The sequence below is a fragment of the Herpailurus yagouaroundi genome, unplaced genomic scaffold (assembly GCF_014898765.1).
Source record: "Herpailurus yagouaroundi ecotype Mexico unplaced genomic scaffold, PumYag 141, whole genome shotgun sequence".
Lineage (NCBI taxonomy): Eukaryota > Metazoa > Chordata > Mammalia > Carnivora > Felidae > Herpailurus > Herpailurus yagouaroundi.
Genome location: NW_024412396.1, coordinates 44,317,545 through 44,336,836, shown reverse-complemented (window position 1 = coordinate 44,336,836; position 19,292 = coordinate 44,317,545). Strand labels below are relative to the sequence as shown.

At 53.6% G+C, this 19,292-nt stretch overlaps 1 protein-coding gene across 1 annotated transcript in view; it reads right to left on the bottom strand.

Annotated features, from left to right (window-relative positions):
* Window positions 1-8,937: 8,937 nt before the first annotated feature.
* Window positions 8,938-19,292, bottom strand: part of GALNT16 (polypeptide N-acetylgalactosaminyltransferase 16) — a 93,284-nt gene continuing 82,929 nt past the window's right edge. Inside the window, exons 13-15 of the mRNA XM_040477521.1 lie at window positions 15,367-15,508; window positions 14,549-14,671; window positions 8,938-11,095 (exon numbers count right to left, since the gene is read on the bottom strand). Coding sequence (XP_040333455.1) covers window positions 10,958-11,095; window positions 14,549-14,671; window positions 15,367-15,508 — 403 coding nt within the window. The 3' untranslated portion in view covers window positions 8,938-10,957. The remainder of the gene's footprint in view (window positions 11,096-14,548; window positions 14,672-15,366; window positions 15,509-19,292) is intronic.

Genomic DNA, 19,292 nt, shown 5'->3' with positions numbered 1-19,292 from the left:
AAACGTTGAAAAAAAAATTAAAAAAAAAAAAGAAAGAAAGAAAAAGAACATAATTCTAGGAGCCAGACATCTTGTGAGTCCAGGCCCTGCCATTGGGATCCTGAGCAACTCATAACATTTCCTGACCTCGATTCCCTTGTTATAAATGGAGATGATAATAGTGACCAACCCCCAGAGTTGGCTTGAGGATTAAAATACTTAAAACCCTTAGGTCAAGTTTTGAGCATCCTGAAAGCAGGTCCAATTGCTCAACCACCTGTTCCCTTCTTCGTGCTCCCTTCCTTTGGCTCCCTCCACTCTCCCTCCACGCTCCTGGGGTGGAAGATCTGGGTCAATGTGAGTGGCTCTAAGTGAGGAGAATATTGAGGAGAAAAACCAAGGAATTATGGCCTTCAGGGAAGCAATAACATCTTACCTAAAAATTGAGCAAAGACTTTGTTAATGTTAGCAATTTGTATGCAAATAAACTAAAGACTCCTGCATCCTGAGCCAAGACCTGGCCCTGGACAAACGCTGCAAGGCCACAGCTTAGTACACAGAGAAGACTTCGTCCTTTCTGCTGCCAGTTTAAACTAAAACTTCAGACCATCCCAAAGCTGTAGTTGTCGCTGCCTTAGCCTTGGACACATTCATTAGTATGTAAGGCAGTTTTCCCACCAGGCAGGTGCCTCTCCCTCTGTATTTGCTGCATCATCTCTGCTGTCTCCCCTTGTTCTCACATGCATTGTTTAATCAGGCACTGATTTGGCATTAACTTGCAAATGCTGGGTCTCCTGGGCCTGATGAAAAGGAATTTTCCCTGGTCAGACCTCATCTGATGGCTTAAAAACCCAAATCAACAGCCAGGTTAGAAGAGAAAGCTGAGGGGCACCTGGGTGGTTCAGTCAGTTAAGCGCCCGACTCTTGATTTCTGCTCAGGTCGTGATCTCATGGTTTGTGGGTTCAAGCCCCACGTGGGGTGCTGTGCTGACAGTGTGCAGTCTGCTTGGGTTTCTCTCTCTCCCTCTGCGCCGCTCCCTGGCTCATGTTCTCTCTCTCTCTCTCTCTCTCTCTCTCTCTCTCAAAATAAATAAACATTAAAAAAGAAACGAAAGCTGAGAACCCTGTGTTCCAAGACCAGACATTCTCAGAACTGAGGGAGAATAGCAGTTTTTTTATACTCCTTTATTCCCTTGACACACATCTTTGTGTATGTGCCAGGCATTGTCCGAGGTGCTGTGGACGTGTCTTTTTCTTCATGCAGTTTGCAATCTAGTGGGAGCATAGAAAAGTACAGGCAACTCCAATACAACCCTGATTCACAGTAGAAGGGGAAAGAATGGGCACTCGGGGACTAGGGATGGAGGTGGAGAATCTCAGGGATGCTCTCAGGCATTCTTGCCCATAAATTACATCCATTGGTCCATCTCTCAGCTCCATGCCTGCCAGTCTCCTCTGTCCACAAAGGTAATGAGCCTAACATGTATCTATCTTGAACACATGTCCCCCTTGGGAGTCCTGGGGACCCTGAGCTAGCGCTGGGGCTAAGGTTGGAGTCAAGGCCTTCCCAGGGAGACTCAGTTGCCCCACACAGAGCTCCATTCATTCATTCATTCACTCACTCGTTCATTCACTCACAAACACTCTTGATCCCATTCCCTGTGTGAAGGTCTGATGGTCCAGCTGCGACAAGACAAACAGCCCCTCAAAGAGTTTGGGCCCTTCTCTGGCCAACCCCTCCACAAATGTCAGCCCGTTCAGATTTTACAGCATCCCTAAGAAGTAGGCGGTATTATCCCCGCTTTGCCAGTGAGAGGACTGAGGTTTAGAGGGGTCAAGTAACTTGCCACATGTAGCCCAGGTACTAAGAGAAACAGCCAGGCTTCAGCTCTAGGTTTGGCTCCACAGCCCGTGCTCTTTGTGCTCTGCCAGGCAGAGTGAAGCCTGGGCCAAGAAGGGACCGCCCAACCATGCCTTCCTCTGTGTCACTGATAAGTATCTCTGGGGACTTCTCAACAGTGTGGCTTGGGCATCGCCCCTCAGGCCTTCTGAGAGAGGCAAGGCCGCATCCTGTGTGTCCTCCACAGAGGATCCTGGCCTAGGACAGTCATCTCCTCTGCTCCATGGGGCAGGCCCAGTGAGCCCTACTCCATATCAGGGGCGGGGTGGAGGGATGCAGATGAGAGAGGGACCCCAGACGGAGCTACGCTTCCTGCCTCAGCCTCCCTCCCGGCTCCCGTCCTGGCTTACCCCGGGAGTCTGAGGGTTTTCAAAGCCTTCTTGTAACATCAAGTCCCCTGCTGGATCTACTACTCTTGGCTCTCAAAGGGAAAAGCAAGTGCCACCAAAAAAGTTTTCATCGGCTTTTTTCATCAGCAGGAACAAGGTGGGACCCTGGACGCCGCACCCCTTCTTTCCTAGGCAGCTTCCCACCCCCTTGGGTCCGCCTGACTGAGCTCTGATGGCTGGAGCATGTCCTTAGCATCTGGAAAATCCTCAGCCTGGGGGTCTAGTAGCTCTGGCCTGCCCCAGGGGCAGAGACACTCTCCCCGTTTCCAGGCTGCTGCACATGCTTTCCCATCTACAAGGCACATTTTCTCATCTGATCTTTCCCTATGTCACTCCCATTTCTCAGAGGAGGACACTGAGGCTCAGGAAGCCTAAGTGGCTTGCCAGAGGTCACCCAGTACAGAATGGTTGGGCCAGGGCTGGAGCAAGGCTCTAACTGCAAGGCTAGAGCTCTCCTCCTCCACCCCTGCCGGCACACAGTAAACCAGCCCGCCAATAACTGGCATGGACACATTTGGTTATGATACATTTAAAATAAGCCCAGCCATTTGATGAGCACGCAAAGACCCAGGCTTCTGGTTCGCACTGAGAGTGAACCCCTGGGCTCCACGAAGCATCCTCAAATCCCCGCTGTAGGTGGACAAAGCCAGAGCGGCAGGTCTGCAGAAGATCCCACCCGAACAAGCACAAGGCGAGCTGTCGAGGAAAAATAATGTCTTTGGAAAACACTAGCCCTGGCCAGCATTTAGGGAGAAAGCAGACCACACAGCAAAGCAGCCCTCTGCCTGTGGGGCCAGATCATTCAGAGGGTCTCACCCTCCTGAGCTCCGGAGAAGACAGCGGGCACCAGGCAGAGCCATCGGCAAGTGCTTCTGTCACCGTGATGTGGACCGTCGTGTTCTCCGGTCTACTGAGTCCCGGTGTTCCCCATTTCCTGCCCCATGGCTTGGGGCTCGTGGCCTCTCAGCCTTTTCTACATCTGTAGATGATGAGTCAACCCCGGCCACTCCTCCCTCTCAGGCTTCTATGAATCGGCTATGAAGAGATGTTGGCTGGCGGGGGACAAGGTTGGGGCCCTGGACTGAGACTGAGAGCTTTGCATGGGGCCTCAGTTTCCTTATGTGCAAGATGGGGAAAGAACAATGCAAAAGTGTTGGCATTGGGGGCGCCTGGGTGGCTGAGACTCTTGATTTGCGCTCAGGTCACGACCTCACAGTTTGTGAGATCGAGCCCCGTGTCGGGCTCTGCGCTGACAGCACAGAGCCTGCTTGGGATTCCGTCTCCCTCTCTCTCTACCCCTCCCCCCATGTTCTCCTTCTCTCTCTCTCAACATAAATCGACATTATTTATTTGTGGTGTTGGCAGGAGGATATGAAGTCACATGTGAAGGGCGATAAAGGGCAGTGCAGAATATGGACCCTGGTTCAAACTTCATGATTTTCTTTTCTTTAAAAAAAATTGTTTTTTAGTGTTTATTTTTGAGAGAGAGAGAGACAGACAGATAGACAGACAGAGCATGAGCAGGGGAGGGGCAGAGACAGAGAGAGACAGGGAATCCCAAGTAGGCTCTGTGCTCTCAGCGCAGAGCCTGACACGGGGCTCGAACTCACAAACTGTGAGGTCGTGACCCGAGCTGAAGTCGGCCGCCTGACCGGCTGAGCCCCCCAGGCCCTGCAGACTTTGTGATTTTACATCCTGGCTCTACCCCTCAGGGCTGGGTGATCTTGGGCAAGCGTGTTAACCTCTCTGGGCCCCAGCTGCCTAGTCTGTAAATGGAGCGATAATGAAAACACCTACCTGACAGAGTTCCTGTGAGGATTCAAGAAGCTAAAATGTGCGAAGCTCGGTGACTGGTGACTAAGTGATAGGACTGGCTATGAATGTCATCAGTCAGATGATCCGTAGGAAGGACTTGGCCGCATAACTCATGGCAAAACGCAGGCCTGTCCCGCAGGCTGCGGGGTGCAGTACTGATTCCTTGATTAATGGGTCTTCTAGGCTGAGAGCGCTTCTATAACCATGTCAGCCATCTGTGGCTGGTGTTGGGGAAGAAACTCATCAATCACATAGAGCGAGGTTGGCATGCGGCATCTGGCTCAGCAGCAAACCTTGGCTCGGTCTCATACCCACCCAGCCTCTGCCCCAGAGAGACCCGTCACAGCCCAGGGCTCTGCGGGAGGCAGCCTGCCCAGCAGAGAGAGCACGACCCGCAGCCCAAGCATCGGCTCTCCGAGCCAACTGTGCCAGGCGGTGACTCATGCCCTCCGGTCAGGGGACCAGGACCCATCCCAGTCACCGAACCAGCATCAGAACCCTCTGGGGGCCGGTTACACTCCAGGCAAGTGCGTGAGGACAAGCGCTGAGCCCCGCCGCAGTAGGTCTGAGTGGGGCCTGAGAGTTTGCATTTCTAGTAGGTTCCCAGACGCATCTGGTCCGTGGGACCACACAACTTACACTTCTCTGGGACGGAGTTTAAACCTCGCTATGTGTCCTTGGGCAAGTTTCTTCTCCTGACTGAGCCACCCCTATCCCCCATCCATGAAGTGGGCAAACCAGAACCTACCTCACGAGAGGTGTTGGGAGCAATGAAAGAATGCACATTTGGCATCTCAAGCTCAGGGTACCCGGGAAATGATCCATGTCAGCCCTCGGCATTACCCATGCATTGCTGTTGAGGGCTTAGAGACAACGAAACATAAAAATGACAATTTGAAAATACAAGTAGGAAGGGTGGAGTTGTGAAGATATTGAGCTTTTAGGGACAAGTGAGAGGACAAATGAACAAATATGGACTGAGTGCTTTCCGTATGCAATGTCCTATTTCCTAAAAGTAGAAATGCCTTGTCACTAAAACAAAACAATACAGAACAAAACAAAGCAAAGCAAAACAAAATAAAAAACAGCCCCGCTGGAATCTGTGAGCTCATTCATTGGGCAAGCCAGACTTTACTGTGATTCGGAGAGCCAGGCTCTGTGCTGCGGCTATGGGGAGCAGACACGGGTCCTGTTATCCAAGAGCCACAGCCCACGGCAAAGAGGGGACAAAGAAGGACTAGAGAAGACAAGTCCTTATCACAGCACATGGAGGAAGGTGGCCAGCATGGCTGGAGAGGAACATTCAAGACATTGAAGAGACAGGTTGGAAAGGTGCCCTCAGACACATCGGTGACCCAGGGACGATTGCTCGTGGAAGCGGCATCTGTCTGGAAAAATGGGTAGCAGCGACCCATGGAGACAACAAGGTAGAGAGTGGAAGGAACAGCAAGCCCAGTCAAGAGAGGGCAGAAAGAAACTTCAAGAAATGACATAGGTGAGTGTGGCTGGATCCCAGGGTGAAGGACACGGGGTGGGAGCTGAGGTTGGCCTGGTGGTCTGGTGCCTGGCAAGGGACAGCCTTGACCATTGGTGGTTTGCAGGACTCTCTGAGCCCATTGTCTGTCCTCTGGGGTAGGTGCTCAGCACATCATCATGGGCTCGGTCATGTTCACGGTGAATACGCCGCAGGTGTGAGAGACTGCATGATCCATGAGAGGCATCCCCGAAGAGCTCAGGCTCGTCCTGAGTCTCCCCTGCATGGCCTCTCCTCCCCGGGCCTCCAGTTCTCCTTCCTGCTTCAGAGGGCTGCAGACTTCAGGTGCATTTGTATCACCTAGGCCACTGGGCACACACAGAAATTCGGAGTCCGCAGGTCTGGGTCAGAGCCCAGGAAGCGACATGCTTACGAGGCACCTCGAGTGATTCCAGCAGGTGATCTGGGCCAAACTTTGAGAGACACTTATTTGAAAGGCAATCTGTTGAAAGGCTTGGGTTTCAGGGGGTTTGTGTGGATCAGAGATAACCTGAACCGAGGAGGAAGGAGAAAACAAGTCTTTCCGGAACACCTCCTGGTCATTTGTGTTCATTCTTGCCAGATGAGAGTCATTAAAATTTTCAGGCCATCTATTTCCCCGTCCTTTCTTCTGCCCTCACCAAATAAAGGAAAGTGAGCCCTGGAGGAATGGCCAGTAGCTTAAGAAGCAAAGGGTTTGTCTGTTGGAGTGAAACCGCTGCCATAGCTTCCTTCTAAAATCCTTCTATGATTACGGGCTGGTCTGCATCACTACGATGCTGTGCGCACTGGGGTAACAAGTCTGGGCCACTCACCACTTCCTGCCGAGCTACGGGCCAGGCTGGTGTGGCTAGGGTCTGCCAGGCCTCATCCAGCCCGTTGCCCAGCCGAGGCAGGCATGGTCCAGAGTGCATCGGGACTCCCTGGCTCGAAGGCCACAGCGAGAGGCCCCTTCCTTGCTGCTCCCATAGTTCCCTGGGGCTTTTATGATGGCCTGTGTGGCCATGTCCCCTGCTAGAATATTTCTGGGTTTTTTTATGTTTGTGTCCCCACCCCTGGTAAAGTGCCTGGCATGTAGCAGGCACCCCGAAAGGCACTGCTTATTAGTAGTAGCACTCACACATGTTTACTAAGCTTTTAGAAAGATGCTTTGCACTCGTGAAGTAGATCAGTCCTCGCAAAACCCCTCCAGTGCTATGAGTACCCCCAACTTCCACGTGAGGAAACCGAGGCTGAGAGATGAAGTAAGGGACTCAGGACCCCATGACCAGTAAGTGGCAGAGCGGGGACAGACTGACTGACAGGGGCCTGAGGCCCACACTCCTATTTTCTTTGTAGTATAGAGGGATCGAGTCCCACGACAGAGGGCTGTCCTCAGATGGCTTTGGAGGCTCCTTCCTGCTTGGTGACCACATAGTCCGGCTGCGGGCCCAGGAGAGGGTGGCCCCGGCCTGCCACACCTGAGGTCTTTGCTAAGTGCCCACCAGTGAAGACCTTTTAAGATGAGAAGCTGCCTGTCCCGTCCCTCACCTTCTGGAGGAAATGGACTCAACCGCTATAGGGGACATACAGCAATACCAGGGACACTGGGGACATTGTCGGGAATGAAGTTGTGGGTATCATGACCTGTAGCTTTTCCTTTCCTGTTCCCTCGGGAGAGGATCACACCCCATTTGGTGCTGGAAGATTCTCCACAGGCGTGGGGCTGCCGGACCCCTTGGAAGACAGGTATTGCTCACGTTATTTCTCCCAACTGCAGATGGAGAGACACCTCCTGAGGGACGCAGGACAGAGCCTCTGTGAAAACTGAAGCCAAGGGGCGCCTGGGTGGCTCAGGCGGTTAAGCTTCTGACTTCAGCTCAGGTCGTGATCTCACAGTTTGGGAGTTCAAGCTCCGCAGTGGGCTCTGTGCTGATAGCTCAGAGCCCGGAGTCTGCTTCAGATTCTGTGTCTCCCTCTCTCTGCCCCTCCCCTGCTTGTGCTCTCTCTCTCAAAAATAAATAAACATTAAAAATAGAAAGAAAAGAAAAGAAAAGAAGAGAAGAGAAAACTGAAGCCAAGTCACAGAGGCTCAGGGATGGAGGAACCCCTCCTTCCTGAACAAATGGGAGGCTGGCCTCACAGCCACGTCCCTCCTGCCCTCCCCACTTGTGTGCTCTTCGAGACTCTTCTGCTGGGTTCTGTAAGGTCCGTTGTTGCCAAGGGCCAACCTGAGAGCTTTTGCTCACCCCTCCAAGAACTGGCTAAAGGCTACCAGTCTTACTTTCCAGAAAAAAAAAAAAAAAAAAAGGTCAGAGAAACTGGGCCTCCAGAGAGGTAGGTTTGGAGGAGGGCAAGAAAGCACGACTCAGGAGAAGCAGCACTGGAGCCCTTTGAGGCTGGGAAGGAGAACAGACGGAAGGTGGAAAGTTGGCCCAGCCTGGCCAGGAGAGAGGCCGGAGAAGGCAGTGGGCAGTGGGATGCGCTCCTTGAGAGGACGAACAGAGAGAGAGAGAGAGAGAGACTTCTGCAGTGAATTGTGCCCTGCGCCCAGTTAGCCCAAGCTGGGCTCTGCAGACACACTCACCAGCCAGGGCTTTGCTCGGGGCCCGTCGGGCATGGCGGTCCGCAGTTCTGGGGGGCCCCGGACGAGCAGCCCCGAGGTGAAGTGGGGGTGGGAGCAGAAATGGCTGTGTCGGCACAGGTTTAGTTGCACGCTGGCCTGCCCACCACAGTTCATCTATGCACTGAAGCGGCGTTTCTTTTTACCTGGGTAGGTTTGGCTTCTGTGATCAGAAGCGGTGGGGGCTTTCTATTGTTTCCATGGAAACATTAGGCCGAGCATCTGCCATCGGATCAACAAGGCTAGGCTGATAGGGCTCTTTCTGGAATTCTTTTGCTGTGCCTACCTCGGGAGATGTCCCGCCTGCACTTTACCGCTGCCTTCTTATGTGGTAGGGGTGGGGAAGAGCAGTTCTGAGGGGCTGGGGCTATCACCCAGGGAAGGAGAGAGGGTTGGTAAAAGGCAAGAATTTGGGAAAAAAAAAAAACCCTTGGTTTCCACTCCAAAGCCCCACATAAGGCCTCAAGGAGGGTTCATGAGGTCACAGGAACCTGGCCTCTGGTGCCAGCCTGCTCCAGAAGCAGGGCCACCTGCCGGCTCCCCTGGAGCAGCCAGTCTGTCACCCAGGACTGCTTGGGGTCCCAGGAGGCACGTAGGCCGAGAAGCAAGCTGTCAGGTGCAGGAGGGGGTTAGACCCCAGTGTGTTTCATCTTGGCAGAATGGACGCCTCAACTTCCCCTCCATGAGGCAGGGGAGGGCAGCTCTGGCATCAGAAAGGAAGGCACTGGTGCACGTGTATGTGTGAGAAGTGGTTTTATTCCAGATGTGTGGTTCATAAAGACAAGGCCCTCGGGGACAGCTAGTGGCACATGCTTTGGTCAAGAGGAGGAAAAGCAAAACCAGAACAGGGCTGAGGCCCACAAAGGACGGCTGACAAGTGCAGCCTGACCACAGGGAAGGAACGGCCTCTCAGGGGCTTCCCTGAGCGGCAGTCCTCTTACACTCAACGAAGGAAGCCGTGCCCCCCTCCCCAAAGGTTCGCGCTGCCTGTGGGGCGGACTCGCACGACAGAGATGGGGGTGGATGAAACATAGTGGCAGAGGACGGAAGATAGTGGCCCTGGGGGCCAAGGGCCCCTTGCTGGGGCACAGAAGCACTGCTTAAGAGGGCCCGGTGAGAGCCAGGAGGTGAGAGGAAGCCACTGAGAACCCCCCACCGTGGGGCTGCTGGCTGGAGGACAGCAAGGAAGAGGACACTAGCAGTTTAGGCACACCAGGGAGGGAGAAGGGACACGGCAGCTCAGCTGGATGGTCGTGCCAATCCAGAGCAGAAGTTCAGATCCTTTGGGGATCGGGTACCTCTGTAAGAAGCTGGGGAAATCCACAGACCCTCTCCCCAGGAAAATGCATATATGCACACACATGCACTATTTGGGGGACAATTTCAGAGGATTCCTAGGCCCTCTGGAATCCATGAATTCTCTAGGGGGCCCAGGCTGATTTGCTTTGGGAGGGGGGATTCCCAGGGGTCCTTGTACCACTGGTCTTTTGCTGAAGATCACGCTGCCTGAGCCAGTGGGGTTGGGCAGGAGGAGATGGGGAATAGCGGAAGCCCTTCTGAGACTAGGCCGTGGGCCCAGTGGCTGTGAGAAGGGGGCTCTCTGCACAAACAGGAGCTGCCAGCCGGCCTCCCCGCCCACTGCAGGGACTGACCCTCTCAGGCCTCCCTCTTGCAGTGGGGAGGGGCGGGGATGAGGCTTAGGCTGCACGACTCACTCCCTAATGTCTTAGGGAATGTTTAGCTCCAGAAGGGAGGTCCTGCTCATCCCAGCCACCTCAATGCCATGATACAGTATTTACAGAGGCAAAGGCTTTTGAGAAGGCAGGAGTCAAAAGGTCTGAATAAGGATGGGGCTGCTCAGCAGTGCGGGGCGGCCGCCTGTCCCTACAGGGTCATCACCATGGACCCAGGCAGAGGGGACAGGGCATCAGCTGGTCTTAAGGTCCAAGGAAGAGGTCTTGGCCTGGCGCACGGCCAACCAGAAGTGGGATCTGTTTAATAAACTGTGCCCCAAGGCTGCCCCTGAACAGCCCCCTGTAGCCTCTTGTGCAGAGCGTGAAGCCAGAGTGCAGGGCACGGCGCCCGGGGACTGGTACAGCATGGGAGGAAGGATGGGCTGTCGGGAGGAGAGTCACTCTTTTGGTGCTTCGCTGCTTTTCCATCCATGTCCTTCCGCAAATGACCCATCATCCTCTGCTCCAGATCCCATCCCTCCCGCACTCAACCCAGCACCTGCCTGGGACAGACCACTGAGCTTCTCACCTCCTCCCTGTTCTCTCCCTGCCTTCAGGCTGCCCCCTTCCCACCCTCCCCATCCACGCCGCCCACATTCGCCTCTCACGCTGACCCCACAGGCGGGCCCTGTGACCCAGCAGGGGCCCTGCGTGGGCTTCTGTCCTTGTTCTCCCCAGCCAACAGGCGAGGGCCCCCAAAACACGGTCCGGAACCCCAGGAGGGCAAAGGGAGGGAGCAGAGGGGCCAGGGGGCCTGCCCAGTCTCAGCCCAGCAGTAGTCCTGCATCCTGACCGTCTCCTCTTCCGGGGCGAGGCCGGGACGGCAGCCAGGGCGTCGGGGCCTGCTCCCCCGTGGCCCCCCCCGGAACAAGCTTTGGAGAAACGTGTGTCGTGGCAGGGGGTGTTTGCTGATGATTCCGGCAGAAATGCGAGGAGATGGGAACGGCCTGCTTTACACTCCCCCACCCTAACCCGCTTCCAGTCCCAAAGTCTCATGCAAAAGGTACAGGAGGCCCCAGGCTACCGTCATGTGTGGGGCAACAGCTGCCACTGCTGGGCCGGGGCGTCGGCCTGGCACTTGCTGGTCACAAGCTGGGCGGGCTTGGCCTCCAGGCAGAGGCCGCTGACCGAGTGCTGGATGAAAGAGGCTTTTCTCCTCCATCTCTGGGGGGGGGAAGGAGGATGACGAAAACACAATGATTAAAAATAGTAACAATGCTCAGAAGTCCATTTCACATGTATGTAAGTGGCCTGAATATACCTAGGACACACCCTCCTCATTTGAAGCGGACTGTCCCCTACCCAAGAGCTCCCTGACCCCGCACACCTCCTTAACCCCCTTCCCTTCTGATGCACTCTTGCCTCATTCAGCAGTCTAGATCAGAGGCCCACGGGCTGAATGAATCAAACCCAGGGATGTATTTTGTTTGGCCTGCATAGTGTTTAAGCTTTGGCTTGGTCGTCACATGAAACTCTGTGTTTCCAGCTTCCCTTTAGACGTGGGCCCAGTTTCTCATGTGGCATCAGGCGGTTGGGGCTGAGCGGCTGTCCCCTGCTGCAGCTGGGACTCTTGCTGTCCACTGACCAAGGTCCTGCCCGGTCCCTACATTCTCCTCCAGCACAGCCTGCCCCTCCCTGTTGGCGTTTGAGTCTGTGGGGCCTGGCCTGGTGCATCTTTTGCTTCTTCAAACAAGATTTCTTCTCCCTGCGGCTCTAAGGGTCTGACCTGGCCTGTAACTGTGCGGTGGGTGACCGACACCCTTGAGTGGGAACCGGCCGCCATCTCTGCAGTGATGACTCAGTGAACCCAGCAGGATGGTAGGAGGCCTGGGGTCCCCATCCCAGTGCCCACCCTGTGCCTCCCTTTCCCCAAGCTTCACAAAGGGGAAAAGAGGTGTTCTTGTGAAACATCTGGAGGTGCCTGGGTGGAGGATGGTGTGTCCTTTGGAACCATCAGGAGAAGGGGAGAGAGGCTGGCCCAGGCTTCAAGGGGGTAGGGAATGCTCACCCACACATGGAGCCCCCAGGGCTCTAAAGGGTGAGGTCACACACTCAGCTGGAGTGCCAGCAGAAGGCCTGAGCCATACCCAGCTACAGGGCCAGGTCTAGGGCTGCAGGGGCTGAGGTGGGCAGAGAAGGGAATTGACTTGGGAGGTGGACCGGGGGCCGGGGGGGGGGGGGAGTTGTGGGCTGCAGACTCCCGTTTGGAATGTAGGCCTGTGGGGTGCCCACGCGGCCCCAGCAGTGAGGGGTCCCTGGCCTGAAAGTTGGGGCAGTGGGTAGGACAAGGCCTTGGTCCCTCTGGAACTCCCAGCATCGGTTGCTTTGTACCCGTCTAGTCCCTGACCTCCTAGAAGGGGCTGGCCACACTCGCCCCTACTGGGCAAAGGATATCCTTTGGCACAGGTAGGCACCTAGCACAGTGTTTACAAAGGATGAATGTGCGCATGAAGGAATGAATCACCCCATCACTGGAGGCGGTCCCCAAACTGCAGGATTCTCACTTCTTACCCATGCCGTCATCGGGCAGTTACAGGGCCTTTCCAACTCTCTTGGCCACTCAGCCCTGGACACTCTCCCATCTCTTCAGCCTCTGTTCTTACAGGTGCCTTGCAAGGCAGGCAGGGAGGAGACAGAGGCTCGGAGAGGTGAGGGGTGGTCGGGCTGGGGTCTGCCAATGCCATCATACTGGCTCCAATATATAGGGCCTCTTAGATACATGATACGCAAGTGGCCTTAGAGGCCAAAAGGGGACCAAGGAGGGAGGTCTAGCTTTGAGAAGGCACAGCAGTGGGAGACCTGCTCATCCTGTCCTCTTGGAGGAGAGGCCCCAGTGGCCCAGGGCGCTGCTGGGGGCCTGGCAAGACTTGTAGGAGCAGAGTGAATGGGGCCAAGAGAAATTCCCACAAGCCCCTGGGGCTGGGTCAGCATGGAGGGGAAAGGATGCTTCAGCTCCAGAGAAATATTCAGCCGCCCCGGGAGCTACTTCCTAGCTCGGCCTCAGCAAGGAGGAATGGGAGTGGGCTCAAAGCCTGGTCCTCAGAAAGGTCTGAGGCTCCCAGTGAAGGAGAGCCTGAGGGCCTCCCTCCCTGCAGGGCAGGGGCAGAGGGCAGGCAGCCTGAGGGGGCAGGACAAACTACATCTGCCAATCAGAAACTCCTCAGAAGTATCCCTCGGGCTCAGCAAGCAGATCTTGGCACACAATTCACACGCGTGTGCATGCACACACACACACACACACACACACACACATGCACTCACATACACCCAGAGGCTGGAGGAGAGGATCTGGCTGCTTTTCCAGAATGGAATAGCAAACTGCCAGTCATCCTTAAAGAAAGAGCTGACCCAGGCAAACAGGAAAAGGGTGGGAGGAAGCCCTGCAGGCCAAGTCAGAGAGCTAGGTGCTCTCCTCACCCCTGCATTGTGCCGATGGCTGGCCAGGGTCAGGCACAGAGAGAGGGAGGGGAGGCAGTTGGTGGGCAGAGGAAGGGCCGGAGCAGGCCGCCATCCTTTGTGTCCCATTCCTCGGGCAGAGGGGCACCCTCCCAGCCAGGAAGGGAGCCGGCTGACTGTCACTGGCTGCTGTGTATTCTGAGCAAGTGATGTCATCTCTCTGAACATCGGTTTCTTCCTCAACAGGTGGGCCTGGCCTGTCTCCCAGGATTAATGGAAACAGGGTGGGTGAGTGTTGGACAAATGGAAAAAGCAGTGCTCCTGTGAGCCTGTCATGCCTGGAAATCAGTGTATCTGGATCTCAGTTTCCCAACAGCCACAATCAAGAAATATTTATTGAAGGGCACCTGGGTGACTCAGTCGGTTGAGTGACTCTTGATTTCGGCTCAGGTCATGATCTCGCTGTCATGAGATAGAGCCCAGCATGGGGCTCCATGCCGACAGCACAGAGCCTGCTTGGGATCCTCACTCCCTCTCTCTCTGCCCCTCCCCTGCTTGCACTCTCTTTTTCTCTGAAGAAGAAGAAGAAGAAGAAGAAGAAGAAGAAGAAGAAGGAGAAGGAGAAGAAAAAGAAAGAGAAGAGAAGAAAAGAAAGGAAAAGAAAAGAAAAGACAGGAAAGGAAGTAGTTATCGAGCATCTACTGTGTTTTGGGTTAAGACTGTGGGCTTAGGGGTCACACTGACCTGGGTTTGAATCCTGGCTCCACCCCTTCCCAGCTGTGTTTCATCTGACACATGTCCCTTAAATTCAGTGAGCCTCAGTGTAACTCACCTATAAGATGTGGATAGTACTAGGGCCCAAGTCCCTGGGCTGCATGAGGATTAGATGAGATAATCTGTAAAACTCCTAGCATGGGCTCTTGGTAAAAGCCAACACGAGTTTGACTGTGGTGCTTGTCAGGGGCTAGGGATAGTGTTGTAGGGACACAAGACAGACAGTCCCTGCCCTCATGGAGCTCACAGGCTGGCAGGATTGGCATTTAACAGACATTTACTTGAAGAAGTGTTTCCCGGTGAGTGAAATAAGAGATTTGACCTAGATATTGACTTACAGTGACTCTTACTCTGGAGGGCTTACTTGAGTTTATCTGTTTCAACCCAGGGCTCCCCTGCTAGGAGCTGCCACCCCCTTGCGTGTCCCCTGGGGGCAAGGAGGCTTACCTGCCTGCCTTCTCTTGGGTTGCACACCTGCAGAACGACCAGGGACCCGGGGGTGATGGAGGTGGAGGTGGCAGTCAGGCACTTCCCCTGCTGCTGGATGAGATGGTCACTGAACAGCCACGCCTACAAGGCAGGGACATCAAAGGCCAAGTCAAAATGCTCAGTGATGGATGGATAGATGGGTAGATTGGTGATAAAACAAATATACTGTGTATTTTGATAGAATTTTCTACAAATAATAGGAGTGCATGGTATTCACCATATAATTCTTTCAACTTTTCTGTATGTTTAAAAAGTTTCATAATAAAGTATTAGGGGGAGCTTAGCTGGAATGGCCAGAATGGCAATCAAGGATGTACCAAGGGATGCTGGGGGGATAGGGAGAAAGGACATGGGGCCAGGGCAGCCGGGGGTTTCCATGACCTGCACTAGTCTTGACATAAGTGCACCCGCACTCGTAGGTGGCACATGCATGCACACACAGGAGTCCGGGATGCCCTGCTGCCCATCATACATGCTGGCCATGGCTGCATCCCGGGGGAGAACTGGGTGCTGCTGGGTAGCATTTCTCCCTCAGCAAGGAGAAAGTGGGTGGTTCACAGAGGGCAACTGTGCGAAGTGTAGGAAAGGGGACGGGAATGTGGCAGAAGCAGAGCCAAGGAGCCGTGTGAGGGGATAACGTGCATGGTCCCCTGTGGAGGGAGCAAGCAGAGAGAAAATGAGAAGGAGCAGAGGGAAGCCCCACACCCCACTCCTGGATGACGACCATGGCTCCTTTCCCCGTCCTGGTCTGGACCTCAAGGCCCTAAGCAGCTTACCTGCGGTGCTGGGGGGTTCTTGGCGGACCCTCTGCAGATCCCCATTCCAAGCAGGAAGTTCCCGGCTGAGTCTTGGCCCTGGGATTCTAAGCAATTAACCCCCTGCTTAATGATGCCAGGGAGCACTTCCTTCACTGGGACTCTGAGAGAAAAGCGAATGGTCAGGCTTGTCCTCTGCCCCCTCCAGGCTCACTCATCCTTCAACCAGAGGGCAGCGCTTGGTCAGCTCCCCAGGCACCAAGGTCTGGCCTCAGTCTCACGGGAAGGGGCCCTGGGGAGCAGCCCTCGCCAGCAGGGGCAGGAGGGCAGGGGACAGGGAAAGAGCAGGGATGCCTCTGGGAAGATTGAGCCTCGCCCACTGGGTCTGAGCAGCTCTGGGAGCCCCAGGGGCCACCCCAGAGGCCACGCCTTGGGAGGACCCTCTGGAGAGAGCTCAGATCAGAAACCCAGGGCTCCCCAGCCCAGAAAGAAGAAAGTTTGGGGAGAAGCTAGGGTCTAAATGTAGACTCAAAAGGCAATCTTAAAATGACAGGGAAGAAGTCACTTTGGAGAGGCAAATTTAACACCCACAAATATAAAAATGCATTCGATCTCACTAACGATCAAGGAAATACATATTCGAGAGTTACCAGTATTTGTTTACCATATATATGTGCATAAAATATAATGTGTGATAAATATGTATTATTTCAACATATCGATTTATATAAAACGTATTATATACCCACAATTATATCAACACCAATCAATATCAATCCCCAGTGTTGGCAATTGCTGCGGGATTGGATCTCCTCACACCCTGTGGGTGAGAGCATAAATTAGCCCAATGGTTCTTCAGGGCAATGCGGCATGATGTACCAAAAGCCTTAAAAATGTGCACACACAGATAAAGGGGGTGGAGAGGTATGAACTACCAGTTGTAAAATAAGTCAGAGAGAAGAAAAGTACAGCATATAGAGAATATAGTCAATAATACAATAATACTGTAATAACGTTGTATGGTGGCCGGTGTGCACACTCATGGGGAGCACAGCATAATGTACACAGAATTATCGACTCACTGTGTTGTACACCTGAAATGAATACAACATTGTATGCCACCTGTACTCCAATAATAAAAAACACCCCCAAAATAATGTGCATACCTTTGACCTAACGATCCCAATCCTCATCCTGGGAATTTATTACACTGCCTCAATAATTACGGATGTTTGCAGCGATTAAATTTAAAAGACATCCATCTCTGAGTGATTGCTTATACTGAAAACATAGATATCCCCCAGTAGGGACGGGCTAAATAAATTCTGATTCATCTGTAGTAATGAAAACCCGGTAGCCATTAAAAATGACTGAATGAGTATCTGATAACATGGAAAAATGTTTATAACGTACTGTTAAGTAAAACAGGCATAGTTCAAAATATTGTATTATTGAAATGTTGCTATGCCCAGGAAAATATGCTTATACACACATTATACACACACACACACACACACACACACACACACACACACACAAATGACACATCATCTTACTCTGTGGATAATAAACCTAAGGAGACTGCTTGCCCCAGCTGATGCAGGCTTATATTCCTGGGTTCGGAATGTCATACCCTCTTGGATTGTGGCCCCAGAGGGCTAGGGGAACCAGGAGGGCTTAGAGTCTGGCCTAATCTTAACCACCTCTTGTTACTTCTGTCTGAAGAGAACCCGGGTGGGCAGTGGAGGGGGCATCATAACACTTCCGGCACTCTTTGTTGTGGACGCTTGCAGGATCTCGACCAAACCAAGTCTCCCTTCCTCAGGGCTGGCCGGAAGCTCCCAGCACCCCCAAACTGTGACTTACTCCCTCAGTGCGTCAGGAAGACACCTTCGCTTTCTCTCGCATGCCCCTGGCAGGAGCATCCACCTCCTCGAGGCCCCTCTTGAGAGTTTGCATAATTCTAGACCACAGGTTGAAAACCACTGAACCCCAAGCTGAATCTGGCCCCAAACATGTTCCGTCTGACCTGCATAGTATGGTTGTTGTTGCTGTTAATTAGTTGGCAATATTAAAACCCTGAGGGTTACACAAAGAAATCTGAATCCAGCTTCTCTTGAGAAAATAGGAAGATCAGGCCACACTGAGCTCGCCTTCCAGAGAGGTGCTACTTCACGGTGGTAGGTAGCAGCTGCCGCATGGCAGGGGGTGGGGTTGCATCCCAGTTTGCCACAGTCCCTACAACTCCCTAGTGTCTCATTGCTGCCCACCTGATTGATTTGCATCACCCATAGAATCAGTGTAGGATTTGAACTTGCAACCCCTGCCAGGTGCAAGGGCGTTGAGATGCAAAGACCCCACTGGAGCTGTGCTAAGGAATGGGACATGTGCAGGGTGATCCGCTTTCAGAGCTGAGGTGGGCACCACCGTGCATGGCAATGGCCCCGGCACAAAGGAGGAAACCGGGGGCAGGGGCAACAATCTCCAAACCCGATGCGGCTCCTGTGTGTGTGTGTGTGTGTGTGTGTGTGTGTGTGTGGTAACAGCCCTGGAGCAGCTGGGATGGCCACCTTCACCATTCAGCACCCTTTCTCGGCTCCCTGGCCGAGCTGGGCTCAGCTACGTTAGCATCCGCTTCCCTCTCTGTGGGTCTCCTCCCAGCTGGGCTGCCATTAGCCCTTAAGATGCCCTTGCAGAAATAGCAAAAGGCGTCCCTTCCTCAAGACGTTTCCCTTCCATCTGTTAGAAAACTGTCATAATATACTGGTTTTGTTGGAAGACTTTTGACACCATCTGCCAGGAAGTGTTGTAATAAATGTACAATCTCTACTGTGTGACTGGCACCCTTGCAAACGCGGTGTGCACAGTTGTACAACTCTTCCTGACCATCCTAATAAGAGTCATAAATTAGCAATTGCTGAGGCCCGCTGCAGAGCTCGGATCCGAGAGGGGACAGGCATGGCTGTGCTGGGATTACAGGCGGGCCTAGGAAAGCACAGGCTGCTGCCCTCGGCCTCCTCTGTCTCCTTGGTCTCCCCACTGACCATCTGCAAGTGTGGCCCAACCACGAGGGTCCCCTGCTTGGAGGAACGTTGGTATCCCTGGGCGTACACATGGCCTTCCAAACCAACCCGAGGCGCTCCTGGCCCCTCAGCCTGAGAACCGAGGCAGGACGCGAACAGCGGACCGAGGATGAGTAACCTGGACAGGAAGGAGGCGCGCAGTTTCTATATGACCAACGAAACTACTTTTTAAAACGTCCCCGCAGTGCCAGAACAAATAGATGACTCATGCTCCTCATTTAACATGGCTGGTTTCAGCCTCTCTCCTGTCTTGTGATGGATCCAGCTTTCTGAGTGTTAGAAAATCCTTCTTCCTCCTGCTCCTCCGGGGATGACATGGGAGAATGTGTGTGGGGACCGGGCGTGGGGAGGAAAGGCAAGTTCCGGCTCCTCCCCGATGCATCCCATGGGCTTCCCAGCCCCTGCGCGAGGCCTAGAGCCCGTGGCTCCAGCCCAGTGTTGTCTGAACCCTGACAGGAGGTAAAGGGACGACTGTGCTTTTTCCCTCAGAAATGACACGTCTGGATGAAACTTTCCCCTTAAGAGTGGCCACTGGAAAAAGCGGTTCATTTATTATACTTTTATAAATTAATGTTCTTCCCTTCACAGCCATCGTCAGGAGAGCTGGGTTTTCTAGGCCGCCGACCCTTTGCAAGGATGCTACTGTTGCTCAAATTGTTTTGAAATTCTTTTAAATCTGCTCCCAGAATCAGTTCATTCTTTTTTTAACATTTTTTAATGTTTATTTATTTTTGAGAGAGAGAGACAGAGTGTGAACTGGGGGGGGGGGGGGGGTGGAGAGAGAGAGAGAGGGAGACACAGAATCTGAAGCAGGGTCCAGGCTCTGAGCTGTCAGCACAGAGCCCGACACGGGGCTCGAACTCA